This window comes from Triturus cristatus, chromosome 9 (genome assembly GCF_964204655.1).
Source record: "Triturus cristatus chromosome 9, aTriCri1.1, whole genome shotgun sequence".
In the NCBI taxonomy this organism is placed as follows: domain Eukaryota; kingdom Metazoa; phylum Chordata; class Amphibia; order Caudata; family Salamandridae; genus Triturus; species Triturus cristatus.
Genome location: NC_140592.1, coordinates 323,638,865 through 323,662,128, shown reverse-complemented (window position 1 = coordinate 323,662,128; position 23,264 = coordinate 323,638,865). Strand labels below are relative to the sequence as shown.

The following is a 23,264-nucleotide window of genomic DNA, read 5'->3' as shown; positions in this document are numbered from 1 at the left end:
TGATTCCTGCTCTGCATTCCTGTGCCACCTTTCTGTGCCTTTCCCGTTTGCCCTCCCCTGTGAACCACTTGATGGGCTGTGTATTGACTGACTTACGGAGGCCCGGTTGCGTGCTGGACGGGGATCGGTAATGTATGCCAGGCACCACCCTACTCCCTCCCTCTATGACAATGGTGGGTTACGGGCAGACAAGGGTGGATCTGTGTGCCCTCTGGATGTCCCCTGTAGGGTGTACCCCCTGGACTCTATTGACTAAGTTGCTCCTGTTGAGCTTACTGAGGGTTCGATTGGGTGGGGGGAGGGTTGACATTCCTGGCGAGTTGGGGTTGCTTCAGTGGGTGGGGGGCGGGGTGCTGGGACGCGGGTTTCTGTGGGTAATCTTGCCCAAGTTGGGCTGTGGGTTTGTTTGGGGGGCGGCTGGGTGGGCCCTAGGGTCCAGGTGTTGGAGGGCTAAGCGCCTCACTTCCCTCTGTAGCCCGGCACTAGAGCCGGTTACTGCTGACCTGCTAGGACGGCCTGCTGGGTTAGGTTCAGGACCCGAGATGGTCCTTTATATTGTTGTTATGTTTGCTACAGCTGTGTACAAGACGCTGCCGCTCATGGAGCTATTCCAAACTTTTGCTGCCTTTTTGTGGCGTAGACCCCTGAGGGGGCGTGATGTTTACCCGTATATTAATGATACCTTCGACCTCGGCTTGAGTTGTGATGTGGACGGTGGAAAGCTTGAGACTAGGTGTGTGGTGCGTAGTGCAATTCGCGCATGCAGCGGATGGGGGGTGACTGGATGGGGCCCCTCGGCCGCTGCTCTTCCTACCTGTCCTGGTCGACCTGGCCGTGGGGGACACTGATTTGAATGTACTCACATGGAATGTTAGAGGCCTGGGGGACCCTAGGAAACGAAGGAACGTCCTCTCCTACCTAGATCGCCACGCTATACACATAGCGTTCCTTCAAGAGACCCATTTCCGGGCGCAGGCTGCCCCTACTTTCGCTAGCAGATGGGCGAAGTGCTCTGCCTTTTCGTCCTATTCCTCCTATTCCCGCGGGGTTGCTATATTAGTTAAACGGACTACCCCCTTCGTGCTGGCGGGTATGAAAAGTGATGCCCAAGGCCGATACTGCCTGATGTGGGGGAGACTGGGCCATAAAATGGTCACTCTGGCCTGCTGCTATGGTCCCAATGTAGACGACCCTGCCTCCTTCGCAGACCTCGGTGCGGATCTAATAGGTGTGGGTACGCAGCACCTCATACTGGGGGGAGATTTTAACGTTACGCTTGCCCCGGCGCTTGACAGGTCCCACCCGGCCCCGCATCATTACACACGGTCTCGTGAGATGCTTTTGGACATCATAGCAGAACATAGGCTGATTGACACGTGGAGACACCTCCATGTGGATGCCCGGGAGGGTACCCACTTCACGGCACAGGCGCGCTCCTGGGCCAGGCTCGATTACGTCTTCCTGACCCCGCAGTTTCATGCGGCGCTGACTGGAGCGCAACATCTTCCGCGTACATTCTCTGACCATGCGCCAGTGCGAGTCACGCTGCGGGCGGCGGAACTCGGCCCCCCTCTGGCGGCCTGGCGGCTGCAGCCCACGATCCTTCTCGATGCCCTTTTTCAAGAGGAGCTGCGGGAGGAGTGCTTGGCGTTCTTTGAGCGCAACAAGGACTCAGTGCAAGACGTTGAGACTATATGGGATGCTTTCAAGGTGACCCTCCGGGGCCTGTGCATTGCCAAAGGCTCAGGGGTACTGAAGAGCATTATGGCGCGCCTGCGCACCTTGGAAGATGACCTCCGGGCGCTAGAGATATCCCTTGCGACCAACCCTGACGACGCTGGGCTGGCAAGCATTCGGGACAAAATTTCCGAATACACCACGGAGGCCACTCGGGAGGCTAACTTTCGAGGCAAATACTGGGTGGCCCGGAGTTATGGAGAGGGAGAGAGGCCGGGGAAGGCCCTGGCTGCAACGATGAGGCTAGCACGACCGCCTAATACGATCATGGAGATTAGAGGAGGGGATGGCGCAAGGTACAGTGAGACCGCGCATATCCTCAATGAGTTTGTAGCTCACTATAGCGTACTCTACGCGTCCACTAGAGTTGGAGAACTCCAACTGCATGATTACCTTGACGATGTGTCCCTGGGGTGGCTAAGCGATGCGCAACGGGAGTTTCTGAGCTCCCCTTTTGAGCTTGATGAGGTGCGGGAGGCCATTATGCAGATGAGTTCAGGAAAAACCGCCGGACTCGACGGAATACCAATTGAATTCTACAAAACCTATATCGACTTTATGGCCCCGGTGCTGAGAGAAGTCTACGAAGATGCATTAGAAGTGGGGCATCTCCCCCCGTCGATGCGCATGGCCCTCATTACTTCGCTCCTTAAACCGGGGAAGGAGGCTCACGACTGTGACTCCTATAGGCCTCTCTCCCTCCTCAACTGTGATGTGAAAATTCTAGCCAAACTCATCGCCAATCGAATCAATTTATTGCTCCCCAACCTGATACTGCCTGACCAGGCCGGTTTTGTGCCAGGCAGAGCCACAACGCATAACCTGCGCACGTTCTTTTCGATCCTTAATTCCGTGCATGACGATCTGCCCATGGCCGCCGTGTTCCTAGACGCCACGAAGGCCTTCGACTCACTCGAATGGGACTACCTGTTCCAAGTTCTGGGGCGCATGGGCTTCCCGGCTATATTTATCTCGTGGATTAAATTATTGTATACTGCCCCTAGAGCCAAAGTCTTAGTGAATGGGAGGCTATCCTCTGACTTCCCCATTACCAGGGGCACCAGGCAGGGCTGTCCCCTTTCGCCGTTACTCTTTGCTCTGGCCATGGAGCCTCTAGCGGCCAAACTGCGGCAACACCATCGGGACAAGGCGTTGCGATGCTTCCAGAGGCAGATACTCGTATCCATGTATGCCGACGACATCACCCTCTATGTACGGGAGCCGGAAGAAAATCTCAACCCGATCCTCCGCGAATTCATTCGGTTTGGCGTGATCTCCGGCATTCAGATCAACTGGAGCAAATCTTGTATATTTCCCCTGACGGCCTCCACGAGCAGATTTGTGCCCGACTTCCCCCTTGCCTGGTGTGACGGGGACTTTAAGTACTTGGGCGTCCGCATTGAAAAAGACAGAGAAGAACTCATGAGGGCTAACTATGGGACGGCCATGTCCCGCATTACTGATTCCATCACTCGCTGGATCACCCTGCCCCTTTCCATGGCTGGCAGGTCCTCGCTGGTTAAGATGGTGATCTTGCCGCAACTACTGTACCTTTTCTTGAATATTCCCTTCTATCCTGGTGCTGTTTTCTTTCGACAGCTCCGCTCGGAGCTTACCAGACTAGTGTGGGGCGGGAAGTCCCCCCGGCTCCGGTGGGACGTCCTGACCAGGCCCTATGAGCAGGGTGGCTTCGGCATTCCTAACTTCGAGCTCTACTATCAGGCAGCCCAGGCACACTACGCTTACTACTGGCTGCGACAGCCCCGATACATGCCCCAACTAGCGGCGGAACATTGGTTGGCCCATCCCGTTCCCATAGAGGGTGCGCTGTACATTCCAGTGACAGGCAGAGATAGGACGCCCACGACATTGATCAGTACGGTTACTGCGTGGACTAAGCTGGCCGCCGCCCTAGAGCTCGACATGGTGTACACGCCGCTCCTGCCTCTTGTTTATCATCCCGACATGCCCCTGCTGCAGGAGACGGGCTTCCGAAAACTGCTTCGCTCTATTCACGTGACTACGTGGGGCGACCTGTACCACGACGGCACGTTCCGGTCCATGGAGCACATGTATGCCACCATTCAACCTACTCCCCTCGATGTCTTCTTCTACCTGCGCCTGCGGCAGGGGTTGAGGGCCCTCATGCCCTGCTTCCCCCAGGAGCCCCCACATCTGGCTCCGCTGCATCGTATACTAAGCGACGACACTCCAGCTAAACTGGTCTCCAAAATCTACCGCTCGGTCCACACCTCCTTGCAGGCGCCACGGTTAGCAGCGAGGGAGAAATGGGACCTGGAACTAAGTGTCCCGCTGACGGACAAACAGTGGCAGTTCTGCCTGATGCAGACGGACCGCGTATCCTCCAGTAGCCGCCTCAGGATTATCCATTATAAATACCTTCATAGGCTCTACTTCACGCCCGCCAGACTTCACAAATATCGGCTACGTGACAATGATAATTGCGACAGGTGCCAGGCTCCGGGTGCGGACTTTCTTCACCTGGCCTGGACGTGTGATGCAGTTCACCGCTATTGGTGCCAGGTGTTTGAGGCGCTCTCCAAGATGGTCGATACAGTATTACAGCCCTCCCCTCTCCTGGCCCTGCTGGGTTACGTAGAACCTATACAGGCGGCGCACCGTAAATTCATCGCACTGGCCTTTCTGCTTGCTAAAAGGAGGGTGGCGTGTCGCTGGGGCAGGGGCAGGGCCGCCAAATTTAAGGAGTGGATGAGAGATCTAGTTTACTGTCAGGATCAGATCCGCACGTACTCTGAGCTCATGCCGCCCAGGTCGCGGCCCACTGATATATGGGCCCCATTACAGTGTTATCTCCTTGCTGGGGCGGCGGCCTCGGATAGCGGCCAAGATGCTGAATGAGCGGGTGCCGACTGGTGCGGCGGCTGGGGATGCTTGCTCGAGATCTGGTCTAGGATGTGTTGGCATTGATTGCGCTTGTGGCGTGGATCTCCTCTCTGTTCTATGGGAGAGTGTGTCGCTTTGGAGGGCGTGATGTGGGTGCTGCCCCCCCCCCCCTTTCCCCCCCCCTCCCCCCCCCCCCCCCGGAGGGGTAGATACTCCCTGCAATGATCTCTTGGGCTCAGCACTTTGGCTACTGTTTTACAATGAGGACTGTATTACTACGGAGGTGTATGGCTAGTGCTGCAATGGCTATATATTTTTGCATGTTATTGAGGTGGATTTTTATCTACCTTATTGACACTTTCGGGTAGTGAATGTCCATAGCTAACTAAGCACCCGAATTCTATTTCATATATACCCAGTTATTTTACGCCTCTTTAACTTATCTGCTGACAAATGTGTGTGTTTTTTTTTGATGTGCAGGTCTTTTCCTTTTCAGGACCACCACTACCCTCTTTCAGGACTGTATTGATGCTCAAGTCACTCACCGTACAGAATCTGTCTCCGCTACATTTGTCCTTCCTTTTTTGTACCGCCCCCATTGAAATGTGCGCACAATGGCGCCTCTGTACCACAGCTGTATGTTTATTTTTTTGTTTTAACAAAACTTGCAAAATAAAAATTTAAAAAAAAAAAAAAAAACAACATCCTGAGAAGTATTGTGTAGCTTGATAACTATACATAGAATGTAGGTAATATAATGACAAGTTTAGGTTAATTTCAATATTTTTGATTTGTCACTTTATTCACTATATTGGTGACAAAGGTTGTATTGCTGCCTTTACGATTATTACAGAATATCCTGAATGCTTTTCTAATATAAAAGGTTAATGATTTAGAAAAAGGTTTATCTGGGGCAATCAACAGCAGGTAGCTATTGGGTAAACATTTCAGATATTCCTGGTATGCCAATACAAAGCCTTATTTTGTGTTAGCCTCTTGTTCTAGTGACCTCTGTGAAATGCCATCCAGGAAGGACCTAGTCAAAGAAGAGGTGAGGCAGGGGCCATATGTTTTACAAGAAGGGGTGATATGCATTATTCTCAGTGTCTGATATTTTTACAATAGATCAGTTTGGGTGTCTCGAATGGTCACACTCGGGTACCCGTATCCTGTATGTGGCAGAAAAGAAAAATCCCAAATCCGAATCCTTTTTCAAAACCGTGTCACCAGAGCTAAGCCACTCCACTGAAGAGGCTGATAAGAAATCAACAACACTGGACAATGTTAAGAAGGTACGATACTTATCCACATTCTTCTTTTTTTTTTTTTTTTTTTATTGAGCAGAGCAAGAGGTTCGAAATACATTACAGAATACATTTTACAATCATATCATAGATAATATGGCATTAAAGTGCAATAGTATAAGAAGAAAGAAAGGAAAAAAAAAAAGCACTAATCAAAAGTGCAATGTGCCATGTGCAAAACAGCATTGACCACATATTTTAAGATCAAAAACGAAAAAAATACAAGTTCTCGAAACCACTAAAGTGCAAATGCAAGGCTTAAATAATCACAGTAATGTTAAGATAAAGGGAATTCATTAGCATACAAACATCGATAAAAAACATACTTCGAAACAATTCACCGCTTCCGGTATTTAAAAGGTAACGTCTATAAAGTGCTAGTGCATTCTTGAGAAAAAACAATCAGAAAGGAGGTTCACTTCCATACAGAGACCATGTAGGGAGAAGACTTCTGGGTATATCACTTCCAATATTTCATTTACTATTGAGTCTTCTCCAACATTTAAAAAAACTTCCAGTTTCGCTCGAACTTTTTTACAGCTCCTACCCTCCTAGCATAGGCCTCCTCAAATTTTTTTACCCTTTTCATTTTGTTAATCCATTTCAGATGCGAGGGGGCTCCTGTAGATCTCCAATTTTGCAAGATTAATGAGCGTGCAACCGCACTTGCAATAAATATAAAAACTCTTTCTGGTGTAGACTGTTGTATCCCTCCCTTAGAATAGCCAAACAGGACAGCCTCAGCTTCAATCGGGATTCTATTTCCGATTGCGCGCTCCATATCTGAAAAACACGGCTTCCCAGAAAGACCTGAGACCGGGACATACAAAAAAAATATGGTGCCAGCCACCTTCCCCAGGTTTAGAACACCGAAAGCACTTATCTTCCACCTCTGGAAACCTTTTACTTAGAGTAGAAGGTGTTAGATAAGCCAGCCACCTTGATAAAAAAGGCCATCCTCTTATAATTGGCAGCACGCAGTGCTCTTCCCCCTAAGTGGCTGATCCACTCCCACTCCCTTTCGGATAATCTGCAGTCAGTCTCCCGATTTATTTTTTCCAAATGATTCTGAATCACCAAAGGATATTTCGTTTTATGTAGCAACTTATAACAGTTGCCTATTCCTCGTAATTTGGCCCCATAGAGGGCCACTGCCAAATGATTAGGGGATTCAATTATACCACCGGTGCTTCTAAACCAGGAGACTAACCGCAGATATTTGAAAAAGACCGGTTTCCGATGGGTCCCTATCCTGGCCAATATTTCCTGCCAGGAAATCAGCCTATTCTGTACTATGAAATGTCTCAATTCGGTTAACCCAGAATTCTCCCAGACATTGATATGGCTCGCTTGTATCTGAAAACCGAGGCTGGCACATTCTCTTATGTGCAGATACTGAAAGCCCGTCAGATTCATTTCCTTAGAGACAGCTTGAAGTCTAACAAGCATTTACAATGCAATGGTCTCGGCATTGTTAAAGTTAGAGCTATTGGCATTGCTCATGACATTATTTTTGTTTATGTTTTTGTTTTTAAAACATTTAAAGAAACGGCATTGTTATTTACAATGTCAATAGCTTAATCCCTCTCAAATGCGAGACCTATTGCATTTGCACCCACACACAGAGCCACACACACAAATAGAGCCACCCACAGAGAGCCACTCACATAGAGCAACCCACACACAAATAGAGCCACCCACAGAGCCACCTACACACACAGAGTTATTAAAAGGTGTTTATGATGGCGTGACAATCGTCTGCTCTAAATACACAAACACAACCGGTATAGCCGTTCGCCGCAAAGCACGGATACACATTAGGGTTTTTATTATCTTTAATAAAGTTTTATTTTCTTACAGCCTCACAAGCACGCACAAGAAAGGCACACAAACTTCAACAAACACACATTTGTGCATATGAGTGCACCTTCGTTGGCATAAGGAACCGCGCTCAACGCTTAAACGCATTTCTAGATCCAAAATCATCCTAACACAATAGTTAACACAACCACAACGCATGAGTGCATTTCGCAGCACACATAACGGCATAACACAGACACCACGTGAACCGGTGGTTGCAGCTGGCACTCACCGGCACTCATTTTTTATTTTTTGTTCTGCTCTGACTGCCCAGCAGGACACGCTCTTTCCAGGACAAAAGTAAACTGACCAGCGTTCAAAAGTCTGCTCCGGGGAAGATCGCGCAACTCGTGCTGCATAAAAATGCACCGCAATGGAATGTTTTGGTTGCTTCAGACTGGAGCGAGGGTTAGGACGGGATTCGGCGGGGGGAAGAAGCAGGTCTGTCACCTCGTCCAGGTCCAAGAAAGTCTCTTTTCGTTTGTTAGCTACTCGCCGTCTGTAGGATCTGACAAATATGGGGGCTGCGCCGTCTGCCTGCCCTGCTGAGAGTGTTACATCAGCAGAGACTCTCTCGACCTCGGGGACACAGCGCCACCTCTGGACGCCGCGGGAAGCGCACCCCCCACAAGGCCAGCTCAAATTGGAAACGTTTTCTCCGACTCCGGTGTGGAGAGGATTACATATTGTGCATAATTTTAGTCAGAACGTGTTCATAGTTTGCAATATTTTTGCATTCCTCTAAGGGAAATTAAGGCAGGAAAAAAAAAAAAAACACAGAATCCACATGTTTCGAATTACCGGTTTCGAAACCGGAGGTGCGTAGGTTTAAAGGTTCTAGGATTTTGAGTCACAAACTAGTGGATTCTGGGAGTTGTGGTCTTCGTTTCAGTGCAATTAAATACGCCTTGCACATTAGAAAACAACGGTTTAAAACATGAAATGTCTGTATTAGAATTGTTTATTCAAAGTTTACTTTTAAAATCAACATTAGGGCAAATGTTAATCATTGCCCCTTATTTACGCAGCACCGACCTTTTACTGCTCCCCTCTTTCTGAAGCTTGTCTGTTACTGCCATACCAAGTTTCCCAGGTCCATGAGCTACTAGCTACTCCATTGTTTGAATTCCGGGACTTGTAGTCGTGTTTTTCCGGAGAGCCCTGGCAGCTGTGCAGTTACACTGCCTGTAGGAAAGGCATAGACTGTTCACTTTCAGGCATCTTTTTCGATCGATTCACCTTAAGGCAGGTAAAGAGCAAAGTGCCGCTGGACGGATTCCCATCAATTAATAAAATTCAGTGCTTTCATTGTGAAAAAATACGTGCAGGTACTCACCAAAGCAAGCCATGTACCAAAGGTGGAGTTTGGGCCGGGGCTATGGTACGTGCACAGCCTGAGAGGACAGGGGGAGGAGACCAGAGCAGCAGCCGGACACGGGAGCACCGAGGTAGCCGAGAGCAGGGGGAGAGGACGAGCACACCACTGCCTTTCTCCGAGGTCAAGCAGAAATGCCTCGGAGAAACGCAGCGGCGTTTTCGGATTCGGGGGCGTGTTTTTCTTTCTCTCCTCTTGCCCTTGGCTGGAATGTTTACATTCCAGAGGAGAGAAAGAAAGTAAAAAACACGGCCCCGAATCCGAAAAAGACGGGGCTTGTTTGGAGAGACAATGCTCTTCTCCAATGGCTGACCAGTATTTCAGAGGCCAGCCAATGGAGAAGAGGCAAAAAAAAGGAGCGGGTTAAAGCCCCACTCCTAACATTAAATCTCGGAGCGAGACTGCGCAAGCGCAGCCTTCGAACCGAGACCTAAAAATGTGTTCAGCACTGGGGTGAAACAGCCTTATCAGCTACGGTATTAACCAGAACCCTGTAGATGGATCGTCCCTCGGCCACCTCAGCCCCCTTCTTATTTATACTCCTGTTAACAGGAGCCTGGAGGGGCCCCGAGAGTTTGCCTGCAGTGCGCATGGTCATGTATTCATTAACACGGCTAAATTAAATAATGAGCAGTGTGGGCAGAAGCAAGAAGCAGTATGTAGTGGCTCACCGGTGGTATGGCTGCTCCCACGATGCCCCTATGTATCGCTTGACTCAGAGCCTTGTGCCTTTCTAGGGTCACGCGTCGCCTCAGTGACTTGAACTATCCTTGTGTGTGGTCGGGACATTTGTCACACAATTATCCTTTATTAAACGCTATCATAGAAAATGAGCGACGGTATGGAAGAGAAAGAGAGGCTGAAGCTACGAAGATCTGACCGAAACAAGAGTGTGGATACAAAGAAAAGAATGCAGTTGAAAGTTACTGTGGGATGGGAAATGTGGACAATGCGTACAGGTTCCTAAATGAAGAAGCACTAAATATAATTTCGATGTTAAATTCAACCAAATGATCAACCTTAATCTACAAACAGTCTACTGATATTTTTGTTCTATTTCTCTCTTTACTGCACATATAGAACATTTTAGAACAATATTTTAATATGTTTAAATATATTTAAAATACTCCAGAAAGTTAGGTGGGGCGTTTCTAATGATTCATTTTCGGACAGGACCATATAAAGATGCTTCTGAATTCAGTAGCTGGATATGACATTATTCGATCATTTTTATACAGTTTCATGAATAACAAACGGTAATTTAAGTACATATTTCAAATGCTCAACTTTCTCTAGCCAGCAGGGGGCGCTCTTTTTCCACTACACGTCTATTAGGTCCCAAACTTAAGAAAACATTCGCGAAATACATTTTTTTAAAAAAGGCGCCCGGTTTAATCGTTCTGAAAAACAGGATGCAGTCCGTTTAATTGTTGGTCGTGTTATGATTATTCACATTGAAAAAGAGCTTTAAAACGCAGAGTTGGTGCACCGTTCTGGACTCAGGGGACAAAGAGGTTTTGTAATATGAAAAAATATATCTAGTGAAGAAAATATGAATATATTTAATGGATCACTACACGAGCTGTATATTTAAACTCAACCCATTTGCAAAATGATGTGTCAAACAAACACATTTTTCCTTCAAGTGTATGGGAGATGCACTTTGTCTTGCATGTGTTTTCTCAAAACAGTGTCCAAAAATATACGAGTGTTATTGCGATCAATGCAGCCCACTTCTTAACACTTCGGAGCAGATTTTATCATTGTGTAGGTGTCTGCACAAGAAATCAAATGAAAGACTTTGTGAGAATGTAATGCTTGCTCAATTGATGGACCCAAGACTGAAGAGAGGACTCGCGTCTGTCTCCATCCTTGCTTTTGGTGATTTTATTAGCATATTTGTATCAAAAGACTGCTGGGAACAGAAAAGAGCTGACCGCGGTATATTTCTACTCATGAATTCTGCTAGGAGGGAATCTCTGTATCCGGTGTCCGTAAATGTGCGGTTAATACAGCTTTACCCTTCATTTCTTACTTAAAAATAAGCTCCGCGTAGACTGGGAGCAGCTTTGCTGTTCCACTCCGCAACCGCGGCAAAGCAATAACGTCATTTCCCATGGTGGATGTACGATTTTTTTAAAGCAGGCTTGTTTAGTGCCAGTCTTTATATTTACGATATGTCTTTTAAATCTGGGATGTGGGCTCAGCAGACCGAATAACACCCTGGCACCTGGGCATTCCAGAGTCCATCTGCCTCGGCAGAGTCCAATGTAATTATTCACTTGAAAATGAACATTTAATGAATATTTCATTCTGGGGAGCGCGGAGTTATCTGAAATAAGGCCGGGTTGATCCCGGTGCTCAACATTAAGCTATGCAATCTCTCAGTTGTGGAAAACGAGCAGCAGCTGGACACGGGAGCACCGAGGGAGCCGAGAGCAGGGGGAGAGGACAAGAACACCACTGCCTTTCTCCGAGGTGAAGCAGAAATGCCTCGGAGAAACGCAGTGGCGTTTTTGGATTCGGGGGCGTGTTTTTCTTTTTCTCTCCTCTTGCCATTGGCTGGAGGAGAGAAAAACACGCCCAGCGAAAAGTATCGAAAAAAAACGCCCCCGAATCCGAAAAGGACGGGGCTTGTTTTGCGAGACAAACCTCTTCTCCAATGGCTGGCCAGCATTTAAGAGGCCAGCCAATGGAGAAGAGGAGAGAAGAGGGGCGGGTTCAAGCCCCTCTTCTCCAAGTCATTAAATCTCGGAGCGAGACTGCGCAAGCGCAGCCTTCGAGCCAAGACCTAAAAATGAGCAACGGCCATTCAGTAGGAGAGTAGTAAGGGTGTGGTATGTAGCTGGTAGTGCATTTTAGTGCACAGTTGCAAACATATCACCAAAACATGGTGTGGTAGTGCACGTTCACTTCCAGACAGCACCCTTTTCATTGAAATGGGCACTAAATTTGTACAGATTTGTAGTTTTACAGACAGCACTATACAGCGCACAAATAATAATGTGTGGAAATCAGGTTTCATTTAATATTTATCGTTTGTGCACCACCAAGTAAAGTGTCTTGGTTTGTTTTGATCCTATTCATTTTTTTTATCACACTTTAAAATTACAAAAGAAAGTGATGTTTGTGCTTTCCTAACTGCTGAAATATTTGCACAGTTCAAGTTTTGTTGTGTTAGAAAAAAATATGACCATCCTAAAGCCTTTCCTTTCATACTCTGCAAAATTGTTAAATAGTTCCCATCACAAAATCCTCGGTTTGCAGTAGAAGGAAGAAAAGTAAACACCAACCTCCATGTTAAAAGAATAAGCAGTAATTTTTCAGAAGACAGAGCCCGATATTTGCCCTCTGTAACAAGATAACATTTCAAGGCATCTTTACTGCTCATTCACCTTCTGAACTGCAGCATGGTACTTTTTGGGTGGTGCAGCGCCCCGCGCACCCTTACATCCAGCGCCTATAGTCTGAACAAGGTGGGTAGCCTCATGCAACTCCCGCTCGCTCCTCTCATAACCCCACCACCCCGGGTGGAAGCCTGAGACCATAGGAACAGTCTCTGCTGTATCCAAGCTCCATGTAATGCAGGGTGGCGATGGTTCCTCGGTGCTCAAGGTCACCCTCCTCTAGACCGGGGAGATACTTACCTGGCCACACACATCTCTCCAGGAATAAAATGATATTCCTCATTAATAATGCTTTAATTCCCGACAGAGCTCGCAAAAGAAAACTTTTGCATCTGTCACATATGTCCATTTCTAGAAGCATTTTTCTTACCGAGGCTGTGCTCCAGTTTGTGAGTGTTCCAAAGAGCTAAATGTTAAAAATCAATTGTAGGAAATAGCATTTTATATTTTTTTTAAATTATCACAAAAATCTGCTTACCTACCAGACAAAATGCTACTGTAAAATATAGGACTGCCTGCAAGACAGGTGATGCATCACGTCTGTGTGCTATATTCGTGATACCATCTACCACTCCACTAATGTAACTGTTGAACATTGAACAAAACGTATTTGAAAGCAAAAAAATATAGAGCTTGGATTTAGTTTACTAAGTGTCAACTCGGCACCGAGTCAAGGCTGGGAGGTGGGGGGAGTGGGGGTGGCGAGAGAGAGTTTGTCTTTCTTTATTGTCAAAGTCCATCCAGGCCGACAGAGCCCTTCTTGCTTCCGAGATCAATATACGAGCTCCATTCCACTGGTCAGTGTCCACAGTGCTTTGCAACTGAAAAACTACAGAACACAGGAAGCGCTCTTCAGGCGCTTTCTGACAGATCTAATGCCGAGGAGGACTGGTGCGCACAGCTGCTCCACCCTCTGCAGGGCACCAGCGAGAAGCAGCGCCTCGAGGGCTTGCTATGCGCTCACGTTTTCGGAATGCAGCCTACCTATGGGCGTCGGCGGGCTGGTATTATGCTCCGGTACCGGACAGCAAGGCCCAGTGAGGCGCATTCTGAAAGGAATCCCTTTAACTGTTTCCTCCCACGGCCGGGATGAATTAAAGGGATCACTGCATCCAGGGCTTTAAGTGGAATGAAAAAACGGGGGGGGGGGTTGTCTCACAAACATTAAGCTATGCAATCTCTCAGTTGTGGAAAACGAGTAGCAGCCGGACACGGGAGCACCGAGGGAGCCGAGAGCAGGGGGAGAGGACAAGCACACCACTGCCTTTCTCCGAGGCGAAGCAGAAATGCCTCGGAGAAAGGCAGCGGCGTTTCCGGATTCGGGGGCGTGTTTTTCTGTTCTCTCCTCTTGCCATTGGCTGGAGGAGATAATCAGAAAAGTAGCAAAAAACACACCCCCGAATCCGAAAAGGACGAGGCCTGTTCGGAGAGACAAAGCCTCTTCTCCAATGGCTGGCCAGCATTCAAGAGGCCAGCCAATGGAGAAGAGGGGCGGGTTCAAGCCCCTCTTCTACAAAACATTAAATCTCCGGACTTCCGGTTCTGCCTTCGGCAGACCGGATGGTCCCGAGACCTAAAAAGGAAGTCTTTTAAAGTTTTATATCAAGTTTTCTTAGGAAGTTTAGCCGTTTTTAAAAACACTGGAGTGGACGAACCGATTTCTAGCAGTATTCTATTGATAAAAAAAGTATCTCTACAAGAGCTAGATCCTAACAGCCCGGATACTAAATCAAGAAGGGCAGCTTCATAGTATAATCTTATATGTGGGAGCGCAAGCCCCCCCGAATCTATAGACAATTGTAAAGTATTCAATTTAACTCTGGGGGCTTTCTTCTCCCAAATAAATTGTCTGAAAAGCGTATCCATTTCCCTAAAAAATACCTGATTAATTTTAATTGGAACATTGGAAAATAAAAAAATCAATAGGGGTAATATAGACATTTTAATTAATGATACTCGCCCTACTATTGATAATGGGAGCAATGACCATTGCTCCAATAATTTACTTATTTTAGTCTTCATTCTTAAATAATTTAACTCAAATAATTGAGAAAACTGTGAGGAAACATATATCCCAAGGTATCTTATAGGGTCAGTTCTTAATGCTTGTAATTTCAAAGAGCAGGGTAATACATCGATATCAGCGTTCATGGCAAGAACTTCTGTTTTATTTGCGTTAATTTTTTAACCGCCTATTCTCTCAAACTGAGAAAATTCTCCCAAAACCTCCTCGAAATTAATCCTATTTGGGGCCAAGTATAAAATAATGTCGTCGGCAAATAATTTAAGTTTAGGCATATCAGAAAGTGGGGGATGGATAGCGGCATTATTTCGAATTTTTAAAACCAAGGGTTCAATAAAAAAGGTAAACAGTAAAGGAGAAAGCGGACAGCCTTGTCTCGTTCCGCGCATAATTTTTATTGTTCCTGCGCAACTGGCATTTATTACGAGCTTGGCTGTAGCATCCTGATAAATATTGTTTAACATCCTTACTACATTTAAAGGGAAACCAAATTGAGCCAAAGTAATGAATAAAGTTTTCCAATTTACAAGGTCGAATGCTTTTTCTGCATCGACCATTACAATGCTTGCAGGGATACGATTTGTATTGATATAATCTAAAGCCTGTATTAAAAATTGGGTATTGGCTGCCATTGATCTACCCGCAATAAAACCAGTTTGATCCCTATGAATTACTTCCTGAGCAACAGGTAACAAACGCTCAGCCCAAACCTTCATTAATAGTTTATAATCAGAATTTTAAAGACTTATGGGCCGATACGAATTCATATCATCGGGATTCTTATCGTTTTTAACGAATGAAACAATAATCGCCTCTTTAAAATCGCCCGGGACCTGGCCCCCTTCTCTAATAAAGTTAAACAGATTTCTCAAAGGAACAAGTAATTCCCTTGAATAAACTTTAAAAAACTCGATTGGGAAGCCATCTTGCCCACAAGCTTTAGCACCCGCAGTTGATTTAATAGCCGCTAAAATTTCCCCTGCCTCAACTTCTCTTTCTAAATTATGGGCCCGCTCCGCAGATAGATAAGGGAGATTCAAAGTTGAAAAATACTCTTTGATCGAGTTTTCCTGTATTACATATTCAGTGGAGTATAACCAGGCATAATGATCCAAAAAGAGTTGGGAAATATTGCTGCTATCAACTACTTCTAATCCAGTAGAGGGATCCGATATTTTTATTATTGAGGCAGATTCCTGTTTCTTCCTCGTGGAATTTGCCAGGAGTTTGCCACTTAATTGACTCTCCTCGTAGACCCTCTGTTGAAATAATTGAGAGTTACATACCTCTTCAACGATAAAAAAATCTTTCAATGCCGTTTTTGCCTGATCATATTTATTTGGTAGAGACTGAAGTTGGAGGGCATACTCCTGCTTCAGTTCTATCTGTAATTGAGCTATCTTGTTCCTTCGAACCTTATGCTGAGCAGTAGTAAAAGCTATTATTAAACCCCGAGCTGTCGTTTTAAACCCTCCCCAGACACAAAAGGGGGTAGCGGTATTTTCATTAATCCGGAAGTATTCCCCAATCCAGACCCTAAAATCCTTTACCCATTCCTCGTTTTGCAGTAGGAGACGATCTAGCTGCCACCTGGGCCGTTCCTTATTCTCTCCCTTGATTTTAATCTCGAGATTAATATAGGCATGATCTGAAAAGGGGTTGCATCCTATACCTTCTTCTAAAATCTGAAGGGACCTGGAGCTAAGGAAGAAGTCGATTTTGGGTGCGGTTTGAAAGCGATGTGAATAAAAAGTAAAAAATTCCTTCTCCGCATTCCTTTCCCTCCAACCATCTACCAATTGGAATCCCTTAATAATGGTTTCCAGAGCTTTTTTAATATTCGGTTTTAATTGTCTCCTCTGTTTATTTGTCGTGTCTTTTCTCGGATCCAATATAAAATTAAAATCTCCACCAAGTATCATCTGCTCAGAGGCGCCAGATAATAAGGTATATATTTGGATTAACGGAGCCTCGTCATCTATTACCGGGCCATAATAGTTGATTAAATTAAGCCTTTTCCCATATAGCTTTGCTGCTACCCATATCCATCTACCCTGCAGATCCCTATGAACTTCTACAACCTCCCAAGGAAGCTTATTTGAAAGATAAATTGCAACACCCCTCGTAGCTGAGCCCGAAGATGCAAAAAATACTTTCGAGAAAATTCTGAGTATAAATAGCTTGGGGGAGTTAGTCTTAAGATGAGTTTCTTGGAGGAAAAGTATTTGAGGGTTTAACAAAGTTAGCCATCTAATTAAAGGCACCATATTTCTTTTTATTCAATATGCCATTTACATTGGCTGATAGAATCTTGCATCTATTCAATTCCCTATCCATCTATCCATCTATCCATCTATTTGTGATCCATTTTTTGCCTTGCCTTTTAATATATATTCTTATAGTAACCTTATTCAAAAAACCTTTTGCACTTGCTCTGTTTTTCCCCCCTTTACCATGCGTGAACCCTCGCCCCCCCAACCCCTCCAACCCCTCAAAACGTGGACCCCCTCCCTAGAATGTGGAGTATCCCTTACCAGCCATGCTAACCACATTACTACCCACCCTACAACACCCTAGGGTGTCTTGACCTTACACCCTTCGTGGCCCGCAGCCCCACCCCACCCCTGCATAAGTGAATTAACTAAGAACCTGAAGGTTGAGAATTATTTGTAAAGATCAAACTAGCCCAAAGTTTTTACATGAAAACTCCTATTACACTTAGTCCCCCTTTGAAATTTCCTTTAATAATGCCTGGGCTTCATCCGGGTCTGAAAACAAAAAAAACTTGCCCTTGACGAGAACCTTAAGTTTGGACTGCTGGGCAATAGATGCTTGCGCGCCATAAGTTTTAAAGAGTTGCAAGAGTTTAACGAATTCATTTCTTTTGCGGGCAGCAGAGGCACTCATGTCAGAATAGATACGACATTTAGTGGTTGCGTTCACTGAAAACTGCCTCTGCTGAATTGCTCTTGAAATTATTCCTTCTTTGATTCGGAAGTCCGTAAAATTTACCAAAATTGTTCATGGAATTGAGGAGTTCGGGAAGGGTTGTGCTGGTACACGGTGTGCCCTTGTAATTGTGAGGTCTCCTTCGAACTCGGGAAGAATAGTCTGTTTGATAAAGGAGTCCATCCATTGCAGTGGTTGGGACTTTTCAAATCCCTCGGGAACTCCGACTATCCGTAAATTGGATCTCCGGGAATGACTTTCAAGATCCTCAATCTTGCTTTCTAGATGTTTCTCTTTAATTATGGCTGCTTTCATATCTTTAGTCATAATAAACATCTGGTCCTCCAACAGCGAAACTCTAGCTTCTGCCTCCTGGAGTCTAATAGGGAAACCCTGCATCACCTCTTCAATTTTCCCTAAACGTTGATGCAAGGTAGCAGTTTCAATTTTCTGGGCCCTCTTCATCTCACGAATTTCATCCAAAATGAGATTGAGAAGGTCCTTAATGTCAAGTTGCTTTACGTCACTTGTCTCCCTTTTATCCGGGCTTATGATGGACTTAAGCTGAGAAACAATGGGCTCGAGAGGTGTGACTACTGTTTTGATCTCCTCTTGTGCTGGTACTTCAGGTGGACTTTCAGATCCTATAGAATTATGAGACAGTAAGGCTAATGAGATTGATGAACCTGTATCCAGTATCTCAGCAGCTGCCGGAATTAATATCTCATGGCCCCTGCTCATATTCTGATTTAGATCTTGGCCTTGAACTTGGGTCGACTCCGGATTTTTGCCCCCTTCAGTTGAGTGATTCCGATGAAGTGTTTCCTGTCCTGGGGGCATACTGTTGAGTGGTCCTATTGCCTGGCCTCTACCCGCTTTAGCTGTTATAATCCTTGTAGGTGGGCTAGAGCTGGAATCCGTAGGTGGTAGAGTTGCTTTTTAAAAAAATAACGGGAACTCTTCAGAAGAGTTTATTTTATCATTGGGACCATCTGTGTCCACTCTATCGGGCTCACAAGCCACCCCTGGATCGTCTTCCACATGAGGCTCCTTGGCTTTTAAGGACGTTGACAAGGCCAGCTCCTCTTCAGAGCTCTCAAAGGTGCTGTCTAAGACCGGAGTGGACACAAGCTCATCCCCTTTTCGGGCAAGGCGAGCAGCTTGTTTTGCTTCCTTTACCTGAGCCAGACGAGTTTTAATTTTTTGACGGACCACGTTGTCAATTTTAGCCATCCCGCTGATATTTTTAAGAGGTTTACCCATTCTTCTCTTTTTTGTCTTTACTGGACTCTGCTTGGACAGATTCGACAAGAACAGTTTTTCCGCTATTTTCAATAGCTTACTCCAACTTCCTCTTTTTCCCCCCCTTGCTATACCATCCACGAGACCTTCTCTTCTACTGGGCTTGAAAAAGTCTAATGTATTTTCTGAAACTCGCTGCCGCTTTCCCCATTAACTCCAGGCCGCTAGTACTGATATCGCTTCGTTTTGAGCCAGAACGACAACGGCTAGTAGACCGAGTCTTTCTCTCCAAAACTCGGTGTTAATGTGATGGAGAGGGGCTGATTTTAAAAGTAACAATAATCCTTTCTATTTTCTCCTTTCTCTTCAAGGCCGTAGAGATTTTAGCAATGAAAGCAGCGTGTCCCAAGCATTTTTTTCCAAAAACGCCTCTATTTGCCAGAGACTCCCGTTACTCACTTTCTACCGATGCAGCGCCTTGCTCCTCCCGGACATACCAGCCCCGCCTCACCGTCCACACACTCCACGGGTCTCCACTGAGGCACTAAGGCGCTGAGGAACAAGAAGCTGACGCCAGAGCAGGAGAAGGAGAAACGCCATTAACGTACTCGAACGATGTCCACCATTACAGGGCGGGTGTGGAGAGCTGCGGTTGATAGAGATCAGGGTGTGTACATTATTCCCACTACCACGGATAGAGTAATCTCACAGTTACACGCACATGCATACATCATACGCTAGGGCCCATTTCACCAACATACGCTCAAATACTCTTACCAGCAATAAACCTGTGGAAAGAAAAACTCCTAATCACCCTGCATCTATATCGAGGTCGATAAGACCTGGTTTTTGTGACTATCCTTAAACATAATCTATACAACATATACAGCAATAATCAAAAATGTAAACCCAATAATTGACAAGAAAGAATATCCAACACCATGTTTAAAATGATATTGCTTTATCTAAAATTAGTCAAGGAAATCAATCAGAGTAAATCATTTTCTCATAGTTACCTATTCTAGCTAAATGTCAGAACGGGTCAGGACAAGTCTCTCGGTAAATGTCTCTCAAGACGAAGTCCCTTCAGCATCAATCCTCAGCAACGTAGATTCGGTACGCGGCAAAGGCAAAATGGCAAGTGGCAAAGACCCTTTCTAGGCTAACATCTCTTATAGTTTCTAAACAATAGAAAGATACATTGGGAACATAGAAAAAACTATAATGTCCGCCGGACTTGCTGAGCAGAGCGAGAAGGAAAGGATGTAACATCGCTACATTTGAGAATCTCCGCTCAGGAAAAGTCCACATAATGAAGACTACGGAACAGGAACCAAGAAAATAAAACATGTATCATATTAATCCTGCTTCTCCTCGGCTATCGAGCCACAGTTCAGAGCTTCTCTCTAAGGCTCCTTTGTTTCCCAAGGCTGCCAAGGACACTTTCATTTCACTTGGAGACTTCCCAAAAACTGCTGCTGTCCTCATGGAAAGTTTTTCAAGCAAGGACCATGGTCAGTTAGCTTCAAGACCATTTCCAGCAGGGGTCTCCCTCGTCACAGTTTTCATATTATAAATCACAGCCAGGCTCACAAGTCAGCCATCTTTTCTTAGGCCAACATAGGCCCCAATAAACCATCTTAATTAAAAGAGACAAAAACAACGTTACTACAGCATAGTGATTAAACAGTGTTAACCCCACTAATACCCTTATGTGTATGGATTTATCTAGCACTTGCAACATAGAAAAACATTAATTCGGAAAGCGTTTTGTGCTAAAAAATAAACAGCACATAGCAACGTTTAAACATGAAAACACGCACATTATTTTTTAAACAGCACATTTATGCACACCCACGTGTAACTCTCTCTTCTTTTGTTAGGACAAACGGATTGATTAATATAAACACACTTACACAAGACAAATAATTAATTATTAATTATTAATAAATTAGTACAACGAATAGACATGCCAGAGCTTCAAAAGCCCCAGAATTTTCAAACTGAAAACTCTGCTCCAGCAATCCCCCCTTTGGTGATTTTATCACCAAATAAACCCCAAAAAAAAATAGTGAAAATTTAGTCCCATTTTAGGAGAAATCGGAAATGTCTTTTCCCCTTTACACAACATTAGACACCAGTCACTCTTTCATCATCCCTCTTTGTCTCTAAGTAAACACTCTCCCTCAATTCTTCTAGTTCAATTTCTTGAGGTTCTCTTTTCAACTTCTTGTTTTTCTTTTCATTATTCAATTTCTTCCTCCCTCCCCTGTTTTTACAACACACACACACCAATCTTATTATTAATAAAGCAACAATTATACAAGTTAAGGGAAACAATATTCTACCTATAATAGTACTACCTATTTTTGCAATAAAATCTTTAACAGCTATCATTTTATTAGCTATTTTAGTCCATAAATTTTCAGCTTCAAGTGGTACTAATTCTTCATGCAAATCAGTAATATTTTTGATATAGACCTTCAGGTCTTTGCTTTCGTCTGGAATGTAAGTGCAACAATGTTGAACTTTCAGCATTCCACAGACTCCACCCTCCTTGGCCAATAGAATATCAAGGGCAAGTCGATTTTGCATAGACATGGCACGTACGGCACTTAATTCCGTATTCACCAAAAGAAACCCTCCAGCGGTATTTGTCGATAAGCGATCAACCACTGTGGACAGTTTCCGAATTCCATAAGCATTCAAAGAAATTCCCACTGCTGGAATCAAAACCCCAAAAATATCACCCACTATTTCAGACCAAGTTTCTCTCTTAAAACGAATCAGTAAGTTAATATGTTCTACATCTGTTATTTTATCTATATGAAAAATCTTTGGAAAAACTAGGCCCACATAACACGTGCCATACCAATGGTCAGGCAACTTGTAATAAGCCTTATTCCCACAAACATAATACACTCCTGGAAAAATTGTATCTTCTCCACCTCTGAAACCCCAACCTGTTGCAATGAAGTATGTATCATGGCACTCACTAGTCCCGACAAAATATGTATCATATTGGGATTTCCTTCTTGTAATGCATAATTTACCCTTCTGTGGTGCATCTAGAGCTAAAGTTGGACTAGCCCCATTCTTCCACTCTTTTCCCATCTCAATGTCCCAAATTGTCTCACTCACTTTATATTTTCCTGCTTTCTCATGCATTTTCAATCTCCTTTCTTCTACCATATCCAGGAAAGCTTTCTCCTCTCCTTTCAAACTGCAAGTTAAATTGTTCTTAAAAATGTAATCTAATGTTAATCCTTTTTCTTCAATAAAAATCTCACCAAAAGTGTTAGCTTCTTTAGCTGGATTCAGCTCTTTGTCCATTGGCAAATGCCCCAAAATACTATCTCTGTTAAACATCTTATAATCTACTTTCCCTAATAAATAAAAAACACTACTTAAAATACTACAGGAAATACCATATGTAGCTGGTAAATGATGATAAGTAACACCCTCTGAAACGGATGCAGGTAATTGCATACAGACGTAGCAATCCCTTACTTCCATTGTTTTCACATATTCATATAACAATTTTGAAAAAACATTACTAGAAAAGTTATTAATTGACCTATCTTTGTGTATGTAAGTATTACTAATTTTAATTGGAACTACTTTTTGCGAACTCTTCTCTACATTTGTCACATTCTCTGTATGCATTTCAAACTCTACTTTAAAAGTAACTAATAAAACTAAAACACCCCATAGAAGTATTAATAATCCAGTACAGCAGCAGCACATCCTACACCACCTTTTGAAGAAGGCACATCTATTTCTATTATCCTCTATGTTAGCCATTTTAGCCTCTACTACTCCACTACTGTTGGAACTTTTCAATTCTTCAGCAATTCTTCAGCTTTCAGTTTATCCAAATGATCTTTTCGTTCACTTAATCCAAGTGAATCCTTCCTTTATTCAGTTTGGATACTTGTCATTCTTCACTTCAATTTCTTCAACATCAAATTGTATTAGATCTCCAACATCAAAATCCTCAGTACTCGACTCTTCTCCAATGTCAGTCAAGAGTACTTTCCGAATTTCACCAGTATCTTCCTCAACCACTTCTCTCAAGATCTCTTCCGGATTATCTCGAGTCACTGCTTCTTCTTTTCCTCCTTCAGACAGTGCCACATAAGACCATTCCGGTGATCTGTACTTTTGGTTGGGTCTTCTTACTCTTTTTATTTCCACTGGTTCGTTTGACTCCTTTGATTCTTCTCCTTCAGCTTTTGAACTTTGACTCGAAACTTCATTCACTTGTTCAGCTTTCGATGTACTTGCTCTTATTATTTTGTATCTCAGCCTCTTAACTCTGTTGTTAGGCCAACGATCTCCTCTTAACACCTTTTTCGGCTTTATTTCTTTATTACTTCTTTCTCCAATACAAGTTCTCTTTCTCAGAACTCGACCCTCTGTTTGTTCATCTTCATCATCTGTTTCAAGTGCCTCTTGTTTCCGTTTTCCAGCAGCTTTCTTCTTTTCCACAGATTTCTTCA

The 23,264-nt window shown here is 44.6% G+C and overlaps 1 protein-coding gene across 3 annotated transcripts in view; it reads left to right on the top strand.

The window, feature by feature from the left end:
* The window catches only part of LOC146797845 (acylamino-acid-releasing enzyme-like), a 342,949-nt gene that overhangs the window by 101,813 nt on the left and 217,872 nt on the right, over positions 1-23,264 (top strand). For all 3 annotated transcript variants that reach the window (XM_085625041.1, XM_085625040.1, XM_085625042.1), the window contains exon 6: positions 5,728-5,894. In XM_085625041.1, coding sequence (XP_085481167.1) covers positions 5,728-5,894 — 167 coding nt within the window. The remainder of the gene's footprint in view (positions 1-5,727; positions 5,895-23,264) is intronic.